Source organism: Gopherus evgoodei, chromosome 20 (assembly GCF_007399415.2).
Source record: "Gopherus evgoodei ecotype Sinaloan lineage chromosome 20, rGopEvg1_v1.p, whole genome shotgun sequence".
In the NCBI taxonomy this organism is placed as follows: domain Eukaryota; kingdom Metazoa; phylum Chordata; order Testudines; family Testudinidae; genus Gopherus; species Gopherus evgoodei.
In genome coordinates, this window is record NC_044341.1 from 6,697,760 (window position 1) to 6,725,588 (window position 27,829).

The 27,829-nt window shown below is 46.6% G+C and overlaps 2 protein-coding genes across 2 annotated transcripts; one reads left to right on the forward strand and one right to left on the reverse strand.

Annotated features, from left to right (window-relative positions):
* Positions 1–1,401: 1,401 nt before the first annotated feature.
* On the forward strand, positions 1,402–4,958 carry MARCKSL1 (MARCKS like 1). The gene is made up of 2 exons (XM_030539313.1): positions 1,402–1,783; positions 3,627–4,958. The coding sequence occupies exons 1-2, from the start codon at positions 1,688–1,690 to the stop codon at positions 4,254–4,256; spliced, it is 726 nt and encodes a 241-aa protein (XP_030395173.1). The 5' UTR covers positions 1,402–1,687; the 3' UTR covers positions 4,257–4,958.
* Positions 4,959–6,914: 1,956 nt separating this feature from the next.
* On the reverse strand, positions 6,915–27,266 carry HDAC1 (histone deacetylase 1). The gene is made up of 14 exons (XM_030538846.1): positions 27,153–27,266; positions 23,261–23,373; positions 21,967–22,084; positions 18,293–18,367; positions 15,430–15,568; positions 14,648–14,789; positions 12,957–13,049; positions 12,553–12,661; positions 12,229–12,369; positions 11,640–11,748; positions 11,386–11,516; positions 10,623–10,769; positions 8,951–8,999; positions 6,915–8,531 (listed from the first exon to the last, which is right to left on the reverse strand). Exons 1-14 carry the CDS (start codon positions 27,199–27,201, stop codon positions 8,504–8,506), a joined length of 1,443 nt encoding a protein of 480 aa, XP_030394706.1. The 5' UTR covers positions 27,202–27,266; the 3' UTR covers positions 6,915–8,503.
* Between the last annotated feature and the right edge of the window lie 563 nt (positions 27,267–27,829).

Below are 27,829 nucleotides of genomic sequence, written 5' to 3' on the forward strand. Positions count from 1 at the left end.
GAGGGCACCATGGACAGCCAGTAGCCAAGGACGTTATTTGAATGATCATGGTTAAAATCATGTCTCCTTAGACATACCCATCTCCATCTGTATCTCATCCCTTTGCTACAGCAGCAGATGCACATGGACCACAATGCCCTTACGTGTGCCCATATGCTGTTTTCCCTGGATCATGAAATCTTTGGTGTCCCTGCTGTGCCATGGGCAAGAACTAGCAGGACCAAGGCCTATGTATGAAATTATTGATGTATTAATATGGACACAGCCAGGTTAAACATCATAGGGGCCTGATTTTCAGCAACGCTAAGCACAGATCACTCCGGCTGACATTAAGGAGAGCTGCATATGCTCAGCACTTATGAAAATGAAGCCAGTGCAAAGGTTCTAAAAGAAAATTCTCTTCTGTGTTATAAACACCACCTTCTTCCTATGATAGGGACACTGTCCATTTGAAATCTAGTCAAATGTAAGAAAAAAAAGAGCTGGATGTTGTTTCAGATGTTACATCTGCCTTGAAATTGTTGTGGTTTTACAATGACCTTTTCCTATTTTGCTCAAGATCTTTCTCTCCCCTGTTGCTGCATGAAAGTCCCGCACAAACAGCAAGGGGAAACCAAAGAAACAGGGAAACTAACTTGACACTAAGTGCTGTCAAATGCACAACATAGACAAAGTGAGGAAGAAATGGAGAAAAATGACTTCTTGGAGCGCTAGACATTTTAAGGGGGGATTGATTTGTAAGACCCCACTGTAGAAACTTCAGACAGAAGGGACGTTTAAGCAGATGGACTAACTTGGAGAACTAAAACCAGTGCAACAATCCAATTCATTTCCCACCCTGTATGTGTTTATTTCTGCCTTTGACTCACCTTGTAGAGTGAAAACAGACTGGTCGGTTTCATTTTTGTTTCCAATCTGTTTCATTTTCAAACTGCTGGTGGTGGGAAACAATCTGATTACCACGCCAGTCTCTCCCCTCCCCTCGCCAGGAAAAACTCCCTTGAGGCTCTGAAGTCTTGTAGCCCATTGGGCCAGACCTTGCACTGCTTCCTCCAGCCAGGAAGCCAATAGAAGATTCTCCAAATAAGAACTGAGCAGGGCTGGCAAGATGCAGCGGCCTCTCTTGCATTCCCACCCCCGACACACCCCTAGCTTGTGCCCACCCTCTTACTACCCACGCAAGCCCCCTCATCCCTGCAAGCCCCTCCTTTGCAAACACTGCAAGGGGGGGTGGAAAGGCCCATCTTCCCACAGTGCATCTCCCAGCCCGAGCGTGCTCCCCATTATGCGGGGGGCGCGGCTCCTGCCCGTGCCCTCCCCACGCCTGCCATTGGGTGGGTATTTAAATGACCGACACGCCCCCTTGCTTTTGCGCGCTTATTAGCGGGCGCTTGGGGCGGGGAGGGGTGTAGTGATCCGCTCGGTCGGTCCCTAGCCCAGTGAGCGGAGCTGGCTGCCGAGCCAAGGCTGGGACCCTGCAGCCGGGGGGCGCCGATCTGATCTCCCTGGTGGGGGCGCGTCTTCCTCGCTCCTCGGATTTGTCGCTTTGCTTTTTGTGCAGCTAGGACTTGGCCCAGAAGTTTGGGGCAGCGGGGAGCGGCTTTAACCCCCCCTCCCTCACATCTCAGGATTTTAGGAGCTTAACCATCCTTTTTGTTCCGTGCGTCTACATCCCCTGCCAGCCACCATGGGCAGCCAGGGCTCCAAGGCGGCCAAAGGAGACGTGGTGGCTCAGAAATCGGCCGATGCTGCTGCGGTGTCTCCCTCTAAATCAAACGGCCAGGTGAGTTGGGGGGCTCGGGGAGGGAGTTTGGATCTTTGCTTTGTTCCCTTCCCCCCGTATAAGAAGGGGGCTCTCGGAGGGAGGGGGCGGTTTAAGGCCCCCCCCCCCGAATCGGTAGGGATGGGCTAAGGGCTACTGGAAAGCCTTCGCCCTCGCCCCGGAGTTGGGGGGGACCCCCCCTCAGCCTCTGCGGAGGCTAATTAGGCGCTGTCCCCTCGCCAGCTGGCTCCTTTCTCTGCTGAAAGCGTGGTCCCTGGCGCGAGTGAGCCCCCCGAAACCCGCTTTGTGGGGGATCGCGCCCCAAACGGGGGGGGAGAGGGGTGCGACCCGTCCCTGCAATCTCCAATTACCCCCCCTCCCGCGCGTTTTACTGCCATGTTCCCCCACACACACACACACCGCCCATTCCCTGTGCCCCTCCCCGGTTCTTGCTGGAGACCGCGGCGTGGGGCTGCCTTTGTTCGGCGCTCAAGCCCCAGCAACCACCCCGAGCAGCCCCGAGTGCCTGGAGGGAAACAAAGGAAGGATCCGGGTCCAGGACGCTCCCTGGGGGGGCGGGGGAGAGCGATGGCCGCATTCCAGGGCGGACCCGGGCGGCCCGAGGTGTCTGGTTGGGGGGGGGGGGGGGCGAGAGCTTCTCACGCGTGTTTTAAGCGCCCCCAGTTAATTGGGGGGGGACACGTTCCTCTACCCCGCCCCAGATACATGTGACCGAAGCCCCAGGGGATCACGGGGGGGGGGGGGGCTGTTCACTAGGGTGCATTCGGGAGGGGGCGAGGAGAAGAGAGACGCTGCTGAGGAGGACAATGACCTTTGCAATTCCAGGCACTGAGGCTTTTCTTCCCTGGGAGTGGACCCCCCCTCACCCTCTTGCGGCTTTATCCGGGGGCGGGGGCTTGCAGGGCTGCTCCCCAGGGAGGGACAGGGGTGGCTTTTTTAAATAGAAAGCGGCTGTGCGTGTGTAAAATCACGGCTCGAGCTCCCCCCCTCCATGCTTGCATCGTGCAACAATGCCTCTCGCGGCAGCAAGCCGCCCCCCCGCGCGGGGCTCCGGAGGTGGAACGCGAGCGCCAGCTGGTGGCGGCGCAGTGGCGCTTCCTCTTAGGCGAACACTCCCCCTGCCCCTTTTGGATCCTACTGAATTTAGGGCCGGGCTCACCTGCGCGGGCAACCGACCAGCTGGGGCTGTTTCTGCCCGGCTCTCCAGCACTGGGTTAGTTGCGGGGCGCGCCTGCTCCGTTAGGCTGGGGGGTTAGTTAGCTTATACCTGCCCCCCCTGCCCCCCCCACACAGCACATTCCTCCCCATCTGCCAAGTGTGCCCCCTCTTTTCTACCCCTGCATGCCCGATCAGCCATAGAGCCCCTGGACTGGAGCAGGAGCCAAGGCTCATTTGCCTGAACGCTGTAGGAAGAGAACCTAGCTCCAGCCTTGTGCATTAGCCACTGGAGGATGCTTCCACTCCTCACCCTGCTCTGCCAGGAGAGACTGACGTCTCATGGGGCATGCTCCTGACCTATCTTTTTGCCTCCTGATCCATCTTCCCAAGAATTGGGTTTTATAGCCATGGCCAACTCATTTCTGGGAGGTGAAAACACTGTTTAATCCTAGTATCAGAGGGGTAGCCGTGTTAGTCTGGATCTGTAAAAGCAGCAAAGAATCCTGTGGCACCCTTATAGACTAACAGATGTTTTGGAGCATGAGCTTTCCTGGGTGAATACCCACTTTCTTTGCTGTTTAATCCTACCAGCTAAAGTCACTGAGGTCTGGGAGAAAGTGGTGATATTTTGGATCTCCAGGGTCTAGAGATAAATCTAATCTGTCATGGTTCCCTTTTCCACTAGGAGAATGGCCATGTAAAGATAAATGGGGATGTCTCACCAAAGGCTGATGGAGAAGCCCCACCACTGAATGGCAATGGATCTGCTGAGCCAGTCAAAGATGAGGCCAAGGCAGAGTCTGGCAGTGCAGATGCCATTGAGCCAGCCCCAGCTGCTGAAGGTGGGGAGGCCAAGCCTGATGGTGCTGCAGCCTGCAAGGAGACCCCAAAGAAGAAGAAGAAATTCTCTTTCAAGAAGCCCTTCAAACTGAGTGGGATCTCCTTCAGGAAGAACAAGAAAGAGGCTGGGGATTCTGCTGTGTCCTCTCCCACAGATGACCAGGCCAAAGCAGAAGCCAAAGGAGAGGAGAACCCTACCTGCTCTGCCAATGAAACTGAGCAGACCAGTATAACACAGGAAGGGAAAGTGGAGGAGAAAGCTGCTGCAGTGGACAACAGTCCTCCTGCTGAGGGGCAGCAGGAAGCTGAGCCTAAAAGGGAAGATGCAGAAGCAAGGGAAGCCAAGGAGAGAGAGGAACAGGAGCAGCAACTGGGGGAAAGCCAGGAGGCTACAGCTAAGCCAGAGGAGTCCTCAAAACCCGTGGAGCCTGAGGCCAGTACAACACCTGCAGCAACTGAGCAGAAGGAAGAGTAGAGCCCACCTGACGTTGTCATAACTTAAAGACTTTTTGTGCCATCCTCATCCCAATAACACCGTGGACTTGCTGCCTTGCCCCCACACCTGTATGTTCAAAGTAGAACTGACAACACCTACAATTAAGATGCCTGAATTATTTCCCTCCATGCAGCTCACTGTTACCCACCACCACAACTTGGCACTAGTTTGCCTGAATCCTTTAAAATGGGAGGAAGATGATCCTGGACATAACAGGAATCTAGTCAGACTCCATCTATTACACCAAACTCTAGGCTCTCTGCTGACCTACTGCCTCTTCCACTAATCCTCCAAGCAGCTTTCAAAGTCCAATAAGCCACTGACTGTTCAATGGATTTTTTTTTTCTTGATTTAAATTCCTGGTTCTGACTTCATTTAAAGTATCTTGGGCTTTTTATAGAAACAGTTTAAAAGCTAATCTGGTTAGTTTTTTATAATGTCTTACTTTTGGCTTAAAACCATAAGCTTGTAAGTCCGCTGTGTTTAATTTTACTTCTAAGGGGTAACTTTTCTGGGGTGGGGGAGGGAGAGTGCAAACTGTATAATGTGAAGTTTTTGTTTTCTCTGTAAATAATTTTTAATGGCCAAAACATGATTTGCAATTTTCTAACTCTAAAGAACAAACTCTGGGTTTCCTTGTAACATTTGAAAGGAATAAAGGGTGACCCCTTTCTGGGTATACTTGTTGACTCTGTCTGGGATACTGTTGAGCACATCTAAAGCTGAACAAGATACACACCCTGTTCTGTAGGAAATAATGTCCCAGACTGCCCCATGCTGTGTTTAACTTTTGTGTGAACCTGACTCTGCTCCCTAAATGGCATCCTTTACTTGATGGCCTTTACAACTTATTGATCTTTTGAACCCTAGTCTTCTAGGTGTGCACAGTATTGGATTTAGCTTCAGGTAATGAGCTCATTCTAAAAGATCATCTAGATTGATAGACAAAGCCTGTAATGACTTGACTGGGGTTGTATGTGACATGCATGACTGATCAGTGGGAGAGGGGGAGCACTTGGTAGTGAATTTAATCTAGAGCCCTTGAGGTAAGGAAGTAAACATTTTAGTCAGAATTCAGGCACAGATTAAGTGGCTTGTCCAAACTCACCTAGGAGCCTGTAGTACAGCTGGAAACTAGACAAGTGAAGTCTTCTCCATTCATTTAAGAGGCTAGGCTTCTTCTGTAAAACCAGAGGTCAGGAGCAATGATATGACAAGGATGCAGCTTTTAAAGTCTCACCTTACAAAATTCTACTGGGGCTGTAGTCCGATTCTCATTCGGGAGTGCTTGTTAATAAACTTCTAGATTAGGCTTGTCTGAGGGGTCCTCCAGTCAATGAGATGGGGAGGAGAATGTGCAGCTATTGGCCTCCTGTGTAATGACTGACATTGATTCTACTATAACAGCTATCCCCATTAACTATCCTATGGTAGAGCATTCACCCTACCATCAGTGCTATGAGGCTAAACTTGTCTGATCTTGAGCTAGAGATAGTACCTAGTTACAAGTCTCATCACTACTGCATAAGATCTGGTTATGAAACTGGTACCTTCAGCACAGCTGGTGGTGTCCTGCAGAATTGAAGTTGTCACCTCTAACCTTTTGAAGGTGGTACATGCTGCTGGTCCATGGAAATGGGCACAGCTTCACTTAGCCAGTAGGGATCATTTTACAACATATGTTCTTACACATGCAATGGTATGTGCTGCTATAGGGTTAACTGTACCAGTACTGGAGAGCTGTGTGGCAGCCATTTTGAGTACTGCTGAACCACAGGGAGACTTGCATGCTAATGTGCACAAGCTGACAATACAACATGAGTTGTAGGCACTGTCTCATCCCTTGGAAATGAAGAGATGCCCACCTCCCCCTTCAAATTAAATGACAAAGGGGATAAATGAAAGGGAGTTAAAAGGATTAATTATGACCCATCACTAGTAGGCTTGCTGCTGGAATAGGTTGCTCCCTGTATAGGGAAATACTAGTTTATGAACCTCTCAGATTTTCTCCACCTTACACAACAGCAAGTAGGAGTCCTACAACTGAATCAAGTACAATAACCCACACATCTTATTTAAGATGTTTCTAGATTTCAGCTGAACAACAGTGCTATACCTGAGCCCATTTTTCAGCAAACTGAAGATAATCAACTTCAGGAAGGACTGAAACAACATTCTCAGCAATGAGAAAGACTTGACCTACTCAATTCTCCAGGGGAAATCCAAACCAAGGTGCACACCCCAGTTGCAGTGTAGACATTGTATCCTCCTTACATTAAGCATTAATGTAAGGGGGATACAGTGCAGGAACCATGGCAAACAGACCCAGCCATTCATCAAAGGGGCAGCTGGAGAATTAAGATACTTTAAACAAAAGTTGAAAAGAAGGTAAGGCCCAAACCTGTAAATGAAATGAGCAACAGAGCAAATTCGGTCCTGCTATAAATAAAGGCCAGTTTTATTACCAATAGGGATAGAGGACACACTAACCAATTGCCCAAAGCCTCTAATTTCAATGGTTAAGTTTTTCAACAGTGATCTACATTGTTTTGTGATTAGTCTGTGATCTACAAAACAAGTAGACCCCCTCCCTTTATGTTCTCTGACCACAAAGAAGGGTAACAATTCACACCAACATAGAAATGTCATTTTTATTACAAAGATTTTCAAAATAAAAAGCATCTTTTAAAAAACCACAATATATTTTCCCCCCAGATACAGTGATCTCCCACTTCACAAAAACATAAAAGAGCAGGAGGAGCCGCAGTCAGCCTCAAGAGACTAGAGACAGTGGGAAAGAAGAGTACTTTAAAAAAAAACATTTAAAAATAACCTGTGTTACGTTAGCAGCATTACTGGAGTTGAAACCATCAGCAGTGCTCTGTGGGAGGTACAGATGCTCTAGTGGACAGAGGTATCCCCCTGAGAAAACAGCAAGTGAAAGCTGCCTGCAGAACTTCTGCAAGGCTGGAGCTCGATGATGCATTTCACAGAAAGCTCATCCAATGATCAGTTATGAGAAGTGAGATGTGAGGTAAAGGCCAGTTCTGTTCTCAAGCAACAGGGGGTGCTGCTGTTCCATTACAAAGAGCAGCTTAAGTTGCAGGTTCAAAAGATTGCCCCCCCAGTTACTGGCCTGGACAACAAGGAGAAAGGCCTTATCTAAAAACATCTGTGCTTCACATCACATGAGAATTTTCAGCAAGTGCCACATTGACAAGCAGCTTCAACCAGGCTCTTCGCAATCTGGTCTTTAGCTGACTTGGGATTTCTGTAGTGGCTTCGGTGTAAGACCTAGATCAGCACTCAGAATGCACATTATGTAATCACGGGTAGCCGAGTGGGGGAAAAAGCAGGGAGAGCTACGCAGGACGACAATAGGCAGTAATGCATTTCCCCCACATAGGGGTTTTGGTATATGAAGAAAAATATTCTTTTGAGCCCTTCTCTCTCATACGAGATGAATAACACTGCCACACTAACTTGACTTAAAAGAATCCACTTTAGAAAGTTTTATTTAAAAACACCAGCTAGCTGGCAGTTTTCATTTTGTGCTATCCAGATCTATACCTTAGAGCAGGGCACCGTGGGCTGACACACCAGGGAACTTTACATATTTACTTTAAAACTGCTTCAACTCCTTCCACAAATCCACTGCAGGTAGACAGCCAACTTTATTCAAGAACTGCACTATTTGACCCTGAGAACTGGCATTGGCTTGCAGTTACTTACTATGGTGTAATTGGACCAAAGACCATAGGAGCAGTTTCTCTCACAGGCATAAGTTGGGAACTCAAAGTTCTCCCAAAGTTTCATGGCCATATTTCCACCTGACCTAAAAGTCAGACACTATTTCTAGTTTATATTAAACAAAACAAACAAAAAAACAAAAACAAAAAAAAACAACAGTATTCTCCAAAGGGCTATTTCAAAGAGAGGATAGAGAAGAGGAAAATGATTTTTAAAAAACACACCAAAGAGGCAGTGGAAGGCAAGAGTGAAACTTCCCTGTCACTAATTCTGAGTAGTGCAGATCTGTCTACTCAGAATCCTCCGCATCTGCTCTCAGCGGAATGCAGCAAGAATAATTTACAGTTAAGTCATTTATATATTTATATAGAAATATATACAGAAACATATAAAATATAAATCCTGTGAAATGGGAGGCTACCAGAGAAGCAAACTTATAACTATGTATTGAAAGGTATTGTCCGGCTGCAGTCATCTTAGGTCGATTTAGTCTCTTCTTTTACCCTGCAGAGCCAAGAGCGGAGAGCTTGTGTTAAGGAACTGACAAAAGAATTAGATTGTGATCAAGCTGTAGCAAAATAGTAGAGTAGCATGTTAAAGACTTTACCCTTAGGTTCTGTCCTAACAGATGCACTAACATCTGTCCTTATCTTACACACACAATGAAGTTTTACACACATTGCAAAATATTTTTAAGCACTTCTCTAGCACCTTTCATCCAAGGACCTCAAAGTGCTTTACCAAAAGAGGGCCTTGGGTATTATCTATAATTGAGAGATGGAGAAACTCAGAAACAGTCAGCTACAGGGAGCACCTAGAAAACCATCCTGCTCAACTCCCAGGAATCTAAGTCACATTGCATCCTAAATAGGGGATGGGGAAAAGAGAAGAGAGAAAATCCATAAGGCAGAAGTAGGTCTCACCCTTTGGGTTCTGCTTTCTCCTCTTTGGCTTTTTCCTCTTCTTTCTCATCTAGAAAAGAAAAAATCCCAAATAGCAAAGAGGCAGAGAAATAGCTACCACTCACCAGCCCCACCTGGCAGAATCAGACACCAGTCAGGGAGGTCCAATTACATTAGAAATCACTGGTGAGGCAGTTACAGTGGAAAAACAGATAATGCCAGCTACTCTGCATGTGTGGGGCAGAGTCTGGAAACTGGCGAACCCTTCAGGTATCCACACTTGAAGCCACAGTCTGGGGCAGCAGCCTGTTTTGAGCCACTTGTGGTACCCTGAAGCTCTGTATTCTATTGTCCTCCAATCTGAGTCAAATCTTCACAGTAACTACAGCAGCTGTCCCAGCAACAAGAAAAGAAAGAACAGGCCAGCAGAGACTCAGACAGCTTGTGTTTGAGGTCAGCTAAGCCGCAGAATGTTTTTGGGTGGCAGTGACAAGGATTTTTGCAAATCTGGCAACACGCTGTATTATACCAGATCTCAGGAGCCCGCAGTGATACAGCTCAGGTTGCAGCCTTTATGTAGTTGTTCTGAGGACTCCACTAATGGTCACCTCGTTGTAAGCTTGTTACATGCGTATTTCGCTTTGGAAGAGGCTAGAACAGTCAGTGGCTCAGGCTGCATTTGGAGACATGTGGCCTGTGGTTTGTTAAAGATAGACTAGCCACTGATTCACAGCACTGTGCCCACTCTACCAATGAGGAGAGCTGTCACCAATGCCTTGCTGATGAAAGAGAGACACTGGGAGGGTCCCCCTGCAGCAAGTCAGTGCAAAGGTAATTAAGGCTAGCGGCTAGACACTGTGGTATTCTGAAGGAGTTTGGGGTTATGAAGCCTATAATCCCAAAGAACCAGATGACTCAGATGTTTGTTCCTTCCCTTCCCAAAATACCTAAAGCCTCACATTGCAGCTTTAGCAGAGGGATGATCATCATTATGCCTGCTGGAGCAGAGCGATGAGGGCAATAGCACAGAAGCACTAGACTTTGTTTTTCCATCTTCGTGGTAATTATTGAGATGGTGACACAAGGACATTTTAACAGTTGCCAGACCAGAGCCGACCTTGGTAAACCCACCTAGAACCAGAATCGGGGAGAGCAGAGTCTTTTTTTGCCTTGGGGAAGAAGAAACTTCCCAAGCCTTGGTGAAGTCTGAGCACTCGTGGAGAGTACATCAGTCAGTCCGTGCTTAAAATATGAGGATGGAGACAGTTAGATGAGGTCACAGACCTGGCAACATTTGTTTTTGTTAGCTTTAATTAAGCCAGGTCGCACTTTAAGTGCTGTCTTATCAAAGCAGCTGCCCCAGAGGATGAGACCCCACGCCAACCCGCTCTTTCCAGACTACGTTAAGCACTGTGATTAGTCCCATGTGTCACTGGGGTGTTGTTACTAAAATCCTGTTCTCTATTAGCCTGCCAGGCAACCCGGGTTTAACTCTGGCAGCTCCTTCAAGGTTCCCATTGATGGTGGAGTGGTTCAGACCTCATCTCTCACACATCAATCATCAGCAATATAAGATGAACTGCAGAAACAATAAACTTCTGCAACAAAAACGCAGCTTTCCTCATCCCTCACATTACCGAGTCCTGCTCTAGGAAGCAGTCCGACATACGGCTAGTTCCAGTTTTACACCTACCTTTCTTCTCTTCCTCCTCCTTATCATCTTCTGCTTTTACGCGCTTGGACTTCTTAAAATTGGCAACATTTTTGCGACCACCTTCCCCTTCGTCTTCAGAGTCGGAGAATTCTTCATCACAGGCTATTCTCTTGTCAGCAGAGCGCACTGAGAGCAAAGAGAGAGAAGCTACCTCAGTCACACTGGAGTCTTTTCCCCAGGGGTCCGTAAGGCAGTAAACGTATTTAGGAAGGTACATGCGTACACGTGGAATGCTCTGCCATGCCAAAAATCTTTACTACTGTGCAGCAATACAACAATCCTACTACAATCACAGCTTAGCCAGCTACTTTCAGCGGCCAAGGTCAGAACCGGAGATCTCTCAGTGTAACAAGTATACGTATCTTGAATTAGGTTTACAGCAGGATGTCTAGAGCTGCCAGCACAAACAGGTTAACTAACTTCACACTGGGAAAATCTGACTCCCAGACCCAAAGGGCATAAGAAAGCCTGGATATAAGCTAGTGTTTTCACAGCTGAGGGGTGACTTTTGCTAGAACAGCGGGAGCCTGTCTTCTGGCAGCATAAACAGACAGTGCCGCTTTCAGTGTTTTGTCAGTCATTTCCCCACAGGAGGCTTTGGCAATAGTTCGAGCTCCAATATTAAATCTAGATTCCTTTGTTAAGAAAGTTCTCTAGCAACAGCACTGCTTCACCAAGGAAAGGTTCAGCAGCATGGTCCGTGATCATGCAAGGCAACCTATGCCCACAGCTGGGCACCTACTCGAAACGCGTTTGTCAGGATCCTCTTCATCTTCATCTCCACTGTCCTCCTGCACAGCATCCTCGGGAATCGGCTGCATCTGGACACCAGGGGCATGAGGGAGCATGCGTAGATTCTCAAATAGCCGCTGCCTACAACCAGCAGAAAAACAAACAAACCAAAAACCCCACACGCTGGTGATCTAAAAAGCATTAACAGAAACAAGCCCTCAGTGTAAGGGGCCAATTTTGCTAGGAGTAACAGACAACACTTACTTAATCTTCTCAAGATACTCATTGGTGTTCTGGTTGGTCATGTTTGAAGGACTGATGTGGAGCTTAAAGTCTGGTCCAAAGTATTCAAAATAGTCATTATATGGAAGCTCTGCACAAAGATTAGAGCACAGAATAACCTTGATTGGTTACTGGCCTGGTATTGAAACAGCAAATATCACATGAGCTTCAATGTGCTATGAGAATAAATGGAACATTTCCCTTTTGGGGGTGACTGGGACTCTCCTAGGATGCTCAGAAAACCATAACTTTGTGACAATGGGGCCAAAGACTATTCGCTGCTTTAACGCCATGGTGCCCACAACAGGCCTTTTCATTTCAGTGAGATAGCAAGACACACCAACCACTGTGTGCTGTATGGGAAAAATGGTTTATCAGGATGCACTAGAGGACTAGAATACATCACATACACAGTGGTAGCTCAGAGAACTCCAACACAATAAAAAGCAGCAGCTAGTGAAGTGTCCAGGCTACTTCACAGGTCTCCTACACCTACTCAGAGCAATTTAAATTTCCCCCAAGCTCTATTACTAGACACCCAGCCTCTCAATACAGCACAGGACAGTCTTACCATTTGGAATTTCCGTGTCCAAAGCCACGGCAGTCTCATAAGTCCAGCATCTAGCCACGTTGCGGATTGTGTAGCCACCCCCTCCTAGCATCAGCATAGGCAAGTTAAAACTCTTTACGAACTCCACACACTTGGCATGACCTGCAGCACAGGGAATGGGAGAAAGTTCATAACCTCACTGGCTAACTGGACAGGAAGCTTTTCAACACAGTGATTACATCAATCACACAAGTGCCACCACAGATACTGTATTTTACACGTCTGAGCTTTCCTCAAGGCCACTGCCCTGGTTTAACTGCTTTGCTAGAAGCAGTGTTCTCTTACCTTTGATGGTCAGATTAAAACAGCCCAATCTGTCCCCCGACAGAGAATCCGATCCACACTGTAAGGCAACTGCACTAGGCTGGAACGTCTCCATCACTTTAGATATCACCTGGACAAGAAATCCATTGTTACATACTCCCTTGGGATGGTGTCACAGCAACACAATGAAATCCATGTCAGCAGCTGACATGGAGATATTCCCTGATGCTTCAAGGGGTGTTGCCTCCCCCACATATTGGTGACACTGAAGCTCTTACAGATAAGAGTCTACAAGTGACTGGCTGTAACTGTCAAGTAGGAATAAACACTAGGGAATCTTACAGCACAGGATTGCATCTCCCCTCAGAGTGTCACTAGAAAAAGACAAAGCAGCATCCCAGACTCACTCAGAGAAAGAGGCTTACCGGCTTAAATATTGCCTCATAGGATTCATCATCAATTCCGTCCCGGAGAGGGTAGTTGACAGCATAATACTTGCCTTTGCCTGCACCAATATCCTATTGAGTGAGAGACAGGAAAGACCACAGGGTCACCAGAGAAACGCCAACATACATGTGCCAACGCAGAAAGGAAAGTGAGATTCCACCAGGGTTATCAGAATCCAAGCCAAGGCACTTGGGGACAAATTCAGTCTTGGCATAAGCGGGCATGATTCCAGTGACTTCAGAGGATTAGCATGGGGAACGTGGGTACATTTGGCCTTTGCATTCAACTAAGCTACGTAATGTCTAGATTGATAATGGAGAATAACGCGAGGTTATAGTCAAGAAAGAGTAAAGCAGCACCCTGGAATTCTACTGACATGACAGCCCTTGCCTCAGCATCTAGTCAAACTGGAGTCACAAGTTCTATGAAACTTGGGCCTCGTTGAGAGGGTCATTAAAAAGTCCCAACAGGTGGGCCTTGTACCAGCCCCAGTTACAAGCCATTAGCAGATTCTTAGAGGAAATGGGTTCCACAAGCAAGGACGCTCTACTGAGAATACTTTATTGCTTGCCTCAGAAAGTTCAATCCCAGGAAGACACGAAGAGCATCTTGCTGTGATAGGACACATGGGAATGAACAATCCCTACTGACATCTACAGTCTCACTCTGGGTCTGAGAGTTCTCAGTTGCACATTCTGCTAGTAAAAACTGTATGTCGTGCAGATCCAGTAGCGCTGCAGAAAAGCCAGATTTTATTCTCTCCTGCATCAAGGAAAGTGGAAAACTGGCCGTCAAGTTTCCAGTTCCAGACTCTACACTGTTGGCAAGGACGTACAGAGCAAAATGCGAATCAGGCTGCAGTCCGATACCAGGCTGAGCCTGCAGTATTGACAGTTGGAGGAATCTTATAAGATTTTTAGTTTTGATTTTTAAAAACAATTAAATATCTTCTATCTACAAAGCACACTGCCATACCAAAGCACTTTAACTTAGGACAGTCAGTGACAATTCTACACCCAGCTAAAACTCAAGGGGGAATTTAGGTCAGGAGAATGCCATTACACTAGCTGGCATCAGACCATGACCCTAGGGTTAACATCCCTACCTCCTGAGAAGCAGGCAGGACCACAGTTGTGTTTCATTTGAAAGACAGCACCAACAGATAACCATATCCCAGCACGGGCCATGAGGCTCAGCACCAACTCAGAGGGAGGAATGCCACCTGCTGAATCACCAATACCATTTCTGCAGCTCAAGGTGTTCCTCTGTAGGTCTCCCATTCAAGTACTGGCATGGCCAGACCATGCGTAACTTGTGAGATCAAAGCAATAGGGCCACAAGGGGAGCATGGAAGTCAGTTTGCCAATAAATACGGCCCACCAAGATATGATGTTCAGAGTCCCACACTACAAGGCTGTAGAGTAACTGACATCTGATGTCTGGGCATTGTTACTGTAGAACAGATATAACACCACAGAGACTCAGCACCAACTCAAAGAACAAAGTTAAATTGTCACACACATTTCTTATTAAGCAAAGGCTGCTGTTTTGAGAGAGTCCATCTAAACCAGTAAACACAGAAACAGCGTTTTGGTGAAATTAGTTGGACAGTGAATAGATGGAACAAATCAAATTCCAGGGGAAGATTCTACTAAGCCTCCATTCTCACCCGCAGATCCCCTGTTCCTGGGAAGTATTCTCCGTACTTGTGAAAGGATGCAGTCATGACACGGTCTGTAGTGTAAAAGGCTTCCTCCACGCCATCTCCATGGTGAATATCAATGTCAATATACAGCACCCTCTGGTGGTACCTAGAATCAGAAGGGAGTCAAAATGCTGCATTTCTTCAGAATGGAAACTGTCTTCACCAGCAGAGTAAATGGGAGGAGAGCAAAGAACTTGGTGCTAATCCTGAGGCTTATGGTTACCAACTTGCTGTGTCTCTTTGGAGTCTCTAAGCAAAACAGATGCGGAGCACTGACATATGACTTGAATTGGTTGACAGCAGAAAAGAATCACTGAGGAAATCGAAGCAGCTATTGCTGCAGCAACTGATCTTTGATCAATTCAGTTTATACAGACTCAACCAGTGAATTGCACATTTTACATCCAAGCCTCCTACTTAGAGCTGCCTCATGCCAAAAGTCGCCAGGATGGTAACCATCAGGACACAAATTACAGGGGTGCCACTTCTTTGTGCCAAGGAAGAAGCACCAAAGAGTGATCACACAGTGCCTCCAGGCCTTTCATCTACTGCATCTTACCATAAGTACAGAAACCCCTGCTGAAGAGAGGGCACTGCATCCAAAAAACATGTCTGATTAAGCCCTCCCGAGAAAAGACACACCTAACAAGGTAACAAAAAGGAGCAAATTAGGGAGAAAGTGGGAAGAACTCCAAGAAAATGCAGAAGAACAGACAAAGAAAAGGGATAAGAAGTACGGCACGTACTTTAGTAGCTCCAAAATGGCTAAGACAATGTCGTTGACGTAACAGAAGCCAGAAGCCTCTGATTTCTTAGCGTGGTGAAGGCCTCCTGCCCAATTCACAGCAATATCTGTCTGTTGCTTGTTCAGCTTCACAGCACTCGCTGCAGGGAGAAGAATTGCAGAACATTAGCATGAAAGACAGAATGGAGCCCTGACAAACTCTGGAGAACACAGAGGCAACATGCCCTGTGGGGTCACATGTGTCATTCCATGTGCCTGCATGTATAACAGTACAAATATCAAAGGTTTAAACACTGGATTTCTCATACAAACCAGTAAGGCAGAAGACTCTCAGCTAGGGGGTGACACTGCTGTAATCTCTCTGTAGAAGAGAGATCAGTGTAACATAAAGGTGCTGGGAGAGCTCAAATTAAGCATCTATTTTTACAGTACAGTCTTGCTCCCATATCACATCTGTAGTTCAGAACAGAATTGTGGAGCCTGATTTGAAAATAAGTCCACAGCCTGCTAGCTCAAGTCATGGTTAGAGTACAGTTTAGTTTTATTTATCAATTTCCTAAAGAGAACATTTCATGGATAGTTTTATCTCACTTACAGTTAGCTTTGTTTAGTCCTTTGTACAGATAACTAGGCAAAGAGTTCTCCCACAAACCCTACAGCCTGCACACAATTCCACTGTGTGGTTCCATGCGGTTCAGATGGTTTAAATCTCGGTAGAATCTAGAATTTTTTTTTGCCAGAAGCTGGGGATGGGCAAAAGAGGATGGATCATTTGGCGATTACCTGTTCTGTTCATTCCCTCTAGGGCACCTGGCATTGGTCACTGCCTGAAGACAGCATACTGGGTCAGACCAAAGGTCCATCTGGCCCAGTATGGCCATTCTTATGTTCAGTGCCACTTGCATGGATCTAAGGGTCAGCACAGATGAATCATTTTGTAGGATCAGAGCCTTAGTGACAAGAGACTGGACTAGGTACTTCAGATGTGTCTGTCAGCTGGACAAGCATATGTTTATCTTTTTGGCATTTGAGTGTAGTCAGACTTTATATTTCAGAAAATAAGGATATCTATCAGAAGGGAGTCAAAATGCTGCATTTCTTCAGAATGGAAACTGTCTTCACCAGCAGAGCAAATGGGAGAAGAGCAAAGAACTTGGTGCTAATCCCGGGGCTTATGGTTACCAACTTGCTGTGTCTCTTTGGAGTCTCTAAGCAAAACAGATGCAGAGCACTGACATATGCCTTGAATATGTCAAAAAAGCCACAAAGCTTTTAAACAGGTGCACAGTAAAAGTCTCTCAACACTGCATTAGTCTGCAGCAAAAAACTCATGAATAAGGATGCCATTTTATTTTAAATGATACAGGTTTTACAGAGTTTGTTGAAATCTTCCTGCTTTTGTTCTTCCTTCTTCTCAAAAGAGACACACAAGTGGATTTCTTTTTGTAAAACAAAACACCTGCTCCGAGGCTGTGATTACACAGATCTGGAGCGAGTTTTTATTAAAAAAGCAAGAAATTTTTAAATAAACCAAGGTTTTAACAACAGAGGGTGTCATAAACAGATACGTAAGAGTTAATAGAACAAAAGTGCTTCATATCTCTTCTGCCTGGAAAGGGTTAACAAAAACAGTGAGCCTGGCTGTCACCTGACCAGAGGACCAATCAAAGGACAGGAGACTTTCAAATCTTGAGGGAGGGAAGTTTGTGTGTGTGCTGTTAGTGTTTGGTTGTTGTTCACTCTGGGGGCTCAAAGGGAACCAGATGTGCAACCAGGTTTCTCTCCAATCTCTCCGATACAGGTTCTTATAGATTCAAAATAGTGAGTACTAGGCAGATAAAGTGAGTTAGGCTTATGTTTGTTTTCTTTATTTGCAAATGTGTATTTGGCTGGGAGGAGTTCAAATTGGTATTTTGCTGAAAAGATTTTAATTTGTACTTGTCTACTTAGGCTGGGAGGGTATTCCCAGTGTCTATAGCTGAAAGACCCTGTACCTATTACATTTTAAATTTACAAAGATAATTTTTACTGTTTTCTTTCTTCAGTTAAAAGCTTTTCTTGTTTAAGAACCTGACTATTTTTTTATTCTGGTGAGACCCCAGGGGACTGGGTCTGGATTCACCAGGGAATTGGTGGGGAGAAAGGAGGGAAGGGGGAGAGGAAGGTTAATTTCTCTCTGTGTTAGGATTACTTTCTCTCTCAGGGAGAATCCAGGAGGGGCAGAGAGAAGGAGGGGGGAAGGTAAAATTTCTTCTCTGTTTAAAGATTCAAGGAGTTTGAATCACAGTGATCTTCCAGTGTAACCCAGGGAGGGGAAGCCTGGGAGAGGCAATGGTGAGGGAAAGGGTTTACTTTCCTTGGGTTAAGATCCAGAGGGACTGGGTCTTGGGCGTCCCCGGGCAAGGTTTGGGGGGGCACTGGAATTCCTGGTTGGTGGCAGCGCTACAAGTACTAAGCTGGTAATTCAGCTTAGAGGAATTCATGCTGGTACCCCATCTTTTGGACGCTAAGGTTCAGAGTGGGGAATTGTACCATGACAGAGGGCTAGCTTTACTGAAACAACATCATTCACGATGCTTTCATTCCATACACAGAAATTCCTCAATGTGACCACTTAAGTCATCTTTGGAGGAGTGAGAATATGGCTATCGTTGAAGAGCCAGACCATACATACAGTCATAAAGCATTCGCAACTACTGACCAATCTCATTCCAGTGCATCGGGGCTTGAGTATGATCACAACATTTCAGACCAATTGTTTTACGGAATCTAGAAACGTCTCCAACATCATGTTTCTTTTTTGACAGAGCGACATTATGGACATTCTCCTAAAAAGAGAAAGCATCTAGTATTCTTGTGCTTACCAACAGAGCCTCCTGCAGACAGTTGACAAAACTCAAACAACCCATCAAACACCGGGCAATCTTCCCCAACGTTGACTTGAAAAAGAAAGACAAAGTGTTAGCAGGTCTAGCCTGCATACCAGAGGCAAAGTTTATGCCGTAAATCTAATTTAAGGACATAGACTCAGGAGATCAAATATATTAGCATTATTTATTATATACATGTAAATTAAATACATGAAATGTACAATGAGAAGTAGACAGTCATCCCTTCGCTAAAGACTTCATTGTATCAGTACTCAGTTGTTGCAACCTTCCTTTCAGTCTTTGCGCAGCCCACTGCCATTATCCTGGCAGCTTGCAGGAAAGGACAGAACCCGCACTTCAGTTTGTAAAAGCTCTCAGTTGGTACAGAGAGCTGCTGTAAGTGCAAGGCCCCTGCTGCACTTTGAGAAGACACTAAAGAATGAAACCAGCATTTCCCATGTACAGTGGATCTACACTAGAGTTGCACCACCTAGTGGAATAAACGATAATAAACCCAATTGTCATTTAATTGTGTTAGAAAGTGAGAGTCGTGACACTATCAATTTAAAAAAAAAAATCACACGTTCTAAACAGGTCTCCTTCCATATGTTACTAACATCACCTTAGATTATCAAGACTGAACATTTCAAAAGTTCAGTTTGATTCTCATGAGGTATGCTGTTCATTTACTTTGCGCATTTCATAGCTTGGATTAAAAAAAAAAGCCAATTTTTCTTCTAGGTTCTCAGTCCTGCAGCATGTTTGGGTTGGAAACACTGCAGGGAAACCATTTATTTCCAAAGAATTTTTGCTATTAGAAATGTTTACATGATTTTTAAAAAGTTTCATAGGGCCTATGTTTTGCAAAACCTGTTTTTACAAAAATCTGTATGTTGTAATGAGGTTGAGCGGAACTTTTCCCTTGTGTACTTAAGCAGGACCAATCTCGCTTGAATCTTTTCAGCATGAAAAATGCTGTTTTCATTCAATTCTTTGCCTCCAAAAAGGCTAGTGAAAAATCATGGAGACAGTACAGTTGAATGAGCAAATTTAAGCAGTTTCCAGATTTAAATGGAACTTGTTTCTTATGGACTGCAAGAATCAGAAGAGCCAAAACGAAATGTTCCAATTTGTATAACTGTTCCAGTGGGGCTTGGTAATTAGCAGTGGTTGAATAGTTCCCTCAGAGATGCGTGGGAATCTATTCCCAGCAAGTGACAAGGTCTGTTATCAGTTGCTGCAGAATGTAAGCTTTCCATTATAACAAATTAAATTTCTAGCCCTTACGGCTGCAGTATAATCTTCTTGAGTCTTCAGACAGAGTATCTATCGATGGACTGAGATTAAAGATACCATTTAGTAGTATCACTGCTACCATTCAGAACCTTGTGGGCAGCAGCAAAACGGACAATTTTTAATAGTGTGACTCTGCTTCTGCTTGGCAAAGATGTGGCCCTCTGTATAAGCAGAAGCAAATGGTGGAGCTATTCATTCATACAGAGACCTCTTTTCACCAAGCCCTTCAAAGCAGCCAGGAGATCAAGCCTTTTACAGCAATATGTGGCTCTGGACAGGGAAGAGAAAAAGTTCTCTCTCATTTCCAACAGCTGGAGCAGGGTCAGGAATGTCCTATGTATGATATGCCCACTAGTCAGAGCCCAATATAATATTACCCAGCTCTTATATGTCATTTTTCCTCAACAGACCTCAGAGCACTTTACAAAGGTGGTCAGTATCATTATCTCCATTGTATAGATGGGGAAACTGAGGCATGGAGTGGCAAAGTGACTTGCCCATCGGCACCCAGCAAGCCAGTGCCAGAGCCAGGAATAGAACACAGGTGCCCTAGTCCAGTGCCCTACCCATTAGGCCACTCTGCCACTCATATCAAAGATGGGAGTCCCCACGCTAGCACCACTGAGGAAATCCCAGCACCCACTCCTTTCTCAACGGCTAAGAACAGAAAGGAGGCTAGGCTCTTCACCAGGCACTGTCCTTGCACTTGGGTGGTGGGGCCCCATCACCTCCATCTTTAATCTCTATTTCTGGCTTATAGGATTAGTCCTCTGGCTAGGTAGTGGTGGATATATTTTGCAAGCCCTGTTAAGTTGGGGTCATTGGACTGAATTGTGAATTGGCTTTTGTCTCACCTCCATATGTATTGAAAATTTTTCACATTTAAATTTCCTTAAAGTAAAACCCTTGCTTGGAAGTACAGGATAGAAAATGCCAAGCTGAGCAGAGGGAGACCAGTGTGGGTGTTTATGAGCCATTCCAGTCTCAGCGGTAAGCAGTTAGGTTTGTGTAAATAGGTACTTTAGTATGTTAAGGCATATTCTTTACCCCAGGAAGTACTTTGGTACACATTACACATATTACTCATTCTTTTAGTTGTTATACTCAGGTGCCTAAATACAGTGTGCATTTTGGCTCACTACAGTTTAAAAGTGCATATAATTCACCCTCTAGATCATAACTCTTTCAAGAATTAACAGCGGATTACATATACACGTCATAAAAATAAGCCCCACGGCCCAACAATTCTACAGATTTCAGGAATGAAGAGAGCGCACACAACCAATGTACTGTTGTAGTGAACTCCTACCCATTTTATTTGTCCAAATCAACCAGAAAACTATAGTTCATTACCTATTAATTGCTGAAAAATGTTAGCACGGAGCTGCAGAAAGTCTGAAAAGGTATTTAAGATTCTATAGCATGAAAGCTGCAAAAGATTTTTCCAAATGGAGAAAAAAAAAAATATCCATGCATCTAAGGATATTCTAAGGTCAGAAAGAACTTTAGACATTTAGTCCAACATCCTGCATAATACAGATGAAGTTGCCTGTCAGGTATGACATCAGAACTGAAACCAACACCACTTTCAGCATTTAGGGCCTGGTTCTCAAAGCTCTCAGTGCACAGAACTTCAGCTGACGTCAATTTGAATTCAGGGCTTGCAGGATCTAAATCTTAGTCAGACTAGAACAAATTGTGCGGCCACAATTTAAGCAGCCAGATTTCTCGATGCTGATAAAAATCACAGAATATTTTATACTGGTACGGACATGAATTCCACAGATCTCTAGAAATATCCCCAAAAGGAAGACAGTTACCAACAATATATCTCCTATTACAATAGGAAATAGTGACACTAGTGTTCCCAGATTATGAAAATATTACATAGATCTACAGATTCTAAAATAAAGACCAGCTCTCTGCATATCTACCATGCTGTGACCAACAACAGTACTCCTGCTTCAAAAAAACCCATCCTCCCGATATCTGGGAAAGTTGGTCCCCAGAACATTACCATTATTAACAACCCCAGAACCTTAGGTTACAAGTTGCTTATGCAGAATACCTGTTGTACAGGTATGTTCACACTGTTACATTTATAAATTAGAAAAGAAGATGAAAGAGCTTCCACCAATCTCAAGATCAAAGGAGTTAAGGACAGAACCCCAACGGAGAAAAACAGTGTGGAACTCTGGCAAAAAAATAATCTAAGTGGTTAGGTGAACATGAAAATAATAATTATAATAAAAAGAAGACAAGTTTCATAAGTTTCTCCCTCCTCTTTCAACAATGAGCTCTAAGAACTAACCAGGGTTCTCAGGACTACAGCTATTCAGGTTAGAAGCTGCAATACCATACGCATAGCTTACATCTCTGCATCTGCTTGCTGTACTCAGACATGTTATCAGGGCGAATAGATCTCAGAAATTTAATGTAGTCATCACTATGATACTTGGTCATTTCTTCTGCATTTGCTTTGTGGGGGCGCTGCAAGGAGAGAACAAAACAAGGTTTATTTGACATATATTCCTTCTCCCACTCCAATGCCTGCCTACTCTCAATAGCAGCAGCTAAAGCCAGTGCTATTAAAGCAAAAGTAAGTCTACTTTCTAAGGCAGGGGTAGGCAAACTACAGCCTGCGGGTCAGATCCAGCCGCTCAGGGCTTTGGATCCAGCCTGCGGGATCATCCCCCGTGGCACTGCGAGCCCTGCGGAAGCGGCCGGCACCAGATCCCTGTGGCCCCTGAGCATGGGGGCAGAGGGCTCTGTGCATTGCCCTTGCCTCCAGGCATCGCCCCTCACAGCTCCCATTGGCTGGGAACGGGAAACTGCGGCCAATGGGAGCTTAACGGAAGGTACCTGAAGGCACAGCAAGGGCAGCGCGCAGAGAACCCTCCGCCCCCCACCATCCCCCAGGGGCCACAGTGCTTCCTGGAGTGGTGCGGCGTGGGGCCTGAGCAGGCATGCAGGGAGCCTGCCCTGTCCCCGGTGCGCGCCACTGCCACCCCGGAGCCGCTTTAGGTTAGTGGTGCCGGGCCAGAGCCTGAACCCCACCCCACAAATCCCTGCCCTAAGCCCCCTGCCTGCACCTCACACTCCAACTCCCTTCTCTGAGCCCTCTCCTACACCCCACACCACTCCTCTGCCCCAATCCCTTGCCCTGAGCCCCTTCCTGCACAATGCCCCCCCCCCACACCCCAACCCCCTGCCCCAGCCCAGCATACAATTTCCCCACCCAGATTTGGCCCTTGGCCCAAAAAGTTTGCCCACCTCTGTTCTAAGGGGAAGAGGAATGTTATGACAGGAGACTGGGGCTTTTTATTATATGCCTAGGCATAGGGAACAGTCACAGTATAGGGAGAAACATTTCCTATATATAGATTACCTGAACTTTGGAACAAAACAAGGAACACCCTGCTAAACACAAGACTAATGGAAGTCTTAAAAGCAACAATCTCTTTGAATTACCTTCACCCTGACCCATTCCCCAGGAATATTTTCCAACTGTTATTCCTCCATCTTGTTTCTCCTCAAGTTCCCAATAAAACACGCGAGAGTCTGCAAGACCCTGTGCCATTGCAATACAGTAACAGCTCGGGAAGTGGATCAAGTCTCTCCATACAAGCTTCCTACTTCTCTCTCCGTGTCTGGGCCTATACTTACATAGATCTCCATTTTTCTGTAAAGGCCGTAGTTCAGCAGTAGGTTGTGGGTCATTCGGATCCTGTGGGGTTTCATTGGATGGCCCTGGCCATAATAGTAGTTTCCAACATCCCCTGAGAGCGATAAGCATTTGGTTATAGTGGAAAAGAACATTTTCTCCTCTGAGCAACATCACTGAAGAGGAAGATGACAGGAGTCACCGGTAGTTCAGTCCCATCTGACCTTTATTTTGTCATTTTCTCTTTTCTACAGCAATATGTATGTATCCTCCCCCTCCCCCCTTCACAGATTTAGACCAACTCTATCACAGTTTCATGGGAGACTGAATACTTGATGTCTTGGAAAACCAAGGAAGTTTTCAGTGCAATTAACAGATGTTGGGGAACATGACACTGTTGCAAATCACTGAGGTTTGGTTAATCTAGTTTGTACCATACATGGAAAGGTCCTACCATGTACAAAAGCTAAAATGAAAAGGCTGCAGCTTCTGTGGGGCAAGAACAGCATTGACAGACATTACACACAATTGTCCCTTAGTGCCATCATCTCCCAAAATTAGAAACCTTCTAGGGTCACCTCCATACGATTAGGATCAATTTGAACTCTGCTGGATTTAATGAAGGTACACGTTTCCTTGAGAAACTACTGTGTAGCCTAAGTTCTGGTCTGGAGCCAGGAACTCTTGAGTTCTAATGCCAGCTCAGACAATGTCTTGTCTAATAGCCCCAAGCAAATCACTCGGACTCTCTGCCTCGGCTTCCTCGTCTGTAAAATGGCAATAATGTTTCCTCACTTGCAGGGGCAGGCGTGTATGTGTATTGTGATGCTAAGACAGTTAATGCCTGCAATGCACTTTGAAGATCAACAAAATCCTAACATTTTATGGCCCCGATTATTTTAATTCATCCATCCTTACCAGGCTGTGCATCAAGCCCTGTCCTATGGGTGATTCACACTAAACATTGACAAAAAAGAGTCAACTAGTTTCACAACCCTAAACCATCCCAGGAGGTAAGAAAGGCAATCTGGCCTGGCGGGTAACTCAGTTGAGAGTCTAATGTTTTGTCATAGATCTCAACATTCAGGAGTAATTTTCACTGCTCCCGCAGCCTGCAGAGACAAACCTTTTCTACATTTCCCCTAGTGTAGACAGAGTAAAACCACAATTTCCACTGGTAGAATTTAACTCTGCTTAAAACTGGGGTAGACTGCAGCTTTCCTTCCTATCACAGAACTTTGCACTGGTGCAGCAATATCAATGCTGAAAATTAGGTTAATTCCAAGCATTAACAAGACCTGAAACAATCACAGAGAAAGATGAAGAGCCTAGCAAGGGAATCACCTGGCAGACAGCACCTTCTAAATACCAAACTAACAGCAGCCCAGGAGAGAACGGTCACTTGTCTTCTACCATCCAATGAAATGCAGTGGGCAACTCACAAGTGATTTGAACTGACCAGTCTATCTTGAGGTTTATTTTGATAAACCAGGTTATTTACCAGCTCTCTTTTCATAAGCAGTGGGAATATCTTTGCAGCCTCTAAGGGCATGTCTCCATTGCAAAAAAAAAAGGTGTGTTAACTTGGTTAGCCAAATCAGGTTAAAACAGCAGTGAAGACATGGCAATTCCACTTTTAAATTGGGTTATGGGCTCAAGTTAAAGTCTGCAGGGAGCCTGTGGCTGAATTTGAGCTGCTAACCTGAGATGCTGTATCTTCACTGTTATTTTAACCCAAACTACCTAACTCAGATTAAAGTAAATTAAGAGCAAACTCCAGCTCCTTTTTTTTTTTTTTTTTTTATTTAGGCTGTGTAAACATACCCTAAAATGCTATTACAAGTTGGACTCTACGAGCATCCTGGTCTATGCATATACTGATTAAAAAAAGTTTTATCATCACCAACAGGCATTACCTATCCCGCTGTAAAAACATGTTGGAGACAAAGCACCCTAATTTTACTGTTAGATCAAGCATAGGCAGGCGGTGGAGGAGCGAGAGCGCTGACTTTGCCTAGCTACTTTGTTATAGAAACTACAAGTGCCTTGTTCCCACTTCAGGTTTTACAGCGATAAAACTAACGCGTTAGCCATCCTCTGTAAAACAACAAAACCAATAAAAACGAAAACCACCACCTTTGTGTCCGCAATGACAAAGCCCTAGTTTATCATCAATCACCCACGCGTGAGTACACATGTGAAAATTGTGTCTCCAGACCCAGGGGCACTGTGGACCCTCAGACAGAGCTTTCATTCACCATCTGACAGTCACTGACATAGGTACAGCATGCCCACAACTATCACCACCACAAACCAGTATTTCCAGGAACCCTGAAGGATGCATCAAAAACCTCAGGACATTTATGTGGCACTGATAGATCACAAACACTTTGATTTTACATCTAATGTGCACATATCACCTGTGGATATTACAAGGATGAAAGTCAGACTTGCCATATCATGGTAAACGGCCTAACGTAAGATCCCAGTCCAGCAACAAGTTTTGCAGGGGTCGACCCCTGTCTAGCACTCCACTGAACTCAATGGGTACTGGGCGCATGCAGGGGTGGACCTCATTTTAGAACCAGGGCCTAACACTGCAAGTTACTGCACGGAAGAGATAAAAGTCACTGATATATACCTGATGGAGCAGAGCACTGAAATTAACCATACTAAAATGCCTGAATGATCACTATAAGCACCTCCTAACCAAGGAATGGGAAAACTCTTTGGCCCAAAGGCCACATCTGAGCAGGGAAAATATATGCAAGGCCATGAATGTAGGGCTGGGGCAGGAGGCTGAAGTGTGGGAGGGAGTGCAGTGTGCAAAAAGGACACCCCCTGCTGGCAAGTAACACAGCAGTAAGAGTGGAACAGGAAACAGCAGTTATGCAATTGCGATTTCTCTCACTGAACTACAGGGGGAAGAAAGAGAGGCAGAGCAGAATTACCCAGGTTGCAATTTGGCCAGGGCACCAGGAGCTAACACCCAACATTTCGGTAAGTGTCATGGAATGATTAAACAAATACAAAGCATTGCCCCCCATACCCAGTACCTACACCCACAATCCAACCAAGCACACGCCTGGTATTAAACAATACCCCTGACCACAGAACATTCCCAACTAAAAACAAGCAGCTGGTCTGAAGAAAGACAGAAAGAGAAAGGTCTGATTGATATTACTATAGATCTGAAAGAGTTTTCAAAAGCATCGAGAAGGAGCCCCCTTCCCCAGTGCCCCCTCCTCGCCCCCCCTCCACTGGCTCTTCCCAGCACCCCCTCCTCCTCCTCCTCGCCCCCCCTCCACTGGCCCATCCCCAGCGCCCCCTCCTCCTCCTCCTCGCCCCCCCTCCACTGGCCCTTCCCCAGCACCCCCCCCTCCTCCTCCTCGCCCCCCCTCCACTGGCCCATCCCCAGCGCCCCCTCCTCCTCCTCCTCGCCCCTCCCTCCATCGGCCCTTCCCCAGTGCCCCCTCCTCCTCTGGCCCTTCCCCAGCGCCCTCTCCTCCTCCTCGCCCCCCCTCCACTGGCCCATCCCCAGCGCCCCCTCCTCCTCCTCCTCGCCCCCCCTCCACTGGCCCTTCCCCAGCACCCCCTCCTCCTCACCCCCCCTTCCACTGGCTCTTCCCCAGCGCCCCCTCCTCCTCCTCCTCGCCCCCCCCACTGGCCCTTCCCCAGCCCCCCTCCTCCTCCAGCCCTTCCCCAGCGCCCCCTCCTCCTCCTCCTCGCCCCCCCTCCATCGGCCCTTCCCCAGCGCCCCCTCCTCCTCCTCCTCCAGCCCTTCCCCAGCGCCCCCTCCTCCTCCTCCTCGCCCCCCTCCAAGGCCCCTCCCCGGAGTCCCCCATCCTCACCCCAGGTCTCCCTCCCCCGCCCGGACCGGCGCGGGGCTCTCACCATCATAGTAGTAACAGACTTTCCGCTTGGTCCCCTGTGTCAGCGCCATTTTCCTGCCGCCCGACCGCACCAAACCCTCCCGCAGCGCAACCGAACCCGCCCCGGGGGCCAAGCGCCCCGCGAGTAGTTCCTCCCGCCCCCGCGGGGCAGCAGACCTATCGGGGAGTGGCTTGTTCCCACTTCCCTCGGAGCAGCCAATGAGCAGTCATGTAGGGCGGGGCGTTAGGATTAGCAGTGTAGGTAGAGCGCAAGGGTTCCTGGACTGTACCATTCCCAGAGAAGGGGGAGAAAAGGAGGAACGGGTTGGCAGGACTGTACCATTCTGAAGAATGGGGGTCTGGTCAGACAGGAGTATACCATTGGGGGAGAGAGGAGGTAAAGGGAAAGTACCATTTCTCAGAGAATGGGGGAGGATCACGCAGGCATGTACCATTTCCAGGAGGGCTGACAGGACTGAACCATTCTAACAGGAGAGTGATCTGGGCAGCTAGGGCTAAACCACTTGACCTTTCCTGCCACGACATCACGTGCCACATGGCTGTACCCACATTGCCATTTGGTCCCCTGCTGGTGCTGGCCCACAATGCACTGCCCAGGGTCTGGACGCGCCCGCGGGGCTGTCTGCAGCCCTGTAGGACAGGGCTACAATGGGATGGGGGTAGCAGAAGTCCCAGAAT

What these genes read in the sequence shown, in the direction of transcription:
- MARCKSL1 (XM_030539313.1), top strand. Translation starts at nt 1,688, where the DNA reads ATGGGCAGCCAGGGCTCCAAGGCGGCCAAAGGAGACGTGGTGGCTCAG. An exon ending in CCTCTAAATCAAACGGCCAG is followed by an intron (nt 1,784 to 3,626) that starts GTGAGTTGGGGG and finishes CTTTTCCACTAG; the next exon opens with GAGAATGGCCATGTAAAGAT.
- HDAC1 (XM_030538846.1), bottom strand. Translation starts at nt 27,201, where the DNA reads ATGGCGCTGACACAGGGGACCAAGCGGAAAGTCTGTTACTACTATGAT. An exon ending in GCCATTTTGGAGCTACTAAA is followed by an intron (nt 14,790 to 15,429) that starts GTACGTGCCGTA and finishes TTCTGATTCTAG; the next exon opens with GTACCACCAGAGGGTGCTGT. An exon ending in TTTTAATCTGACCATCAAAG is followed by an intron (nt 12,370 to 12,552) that starts GTAAGAGAACAC and finishes CCTGTGCTGCAG; the next exon opens with GTCATGCCAAGTGTGTGGAG.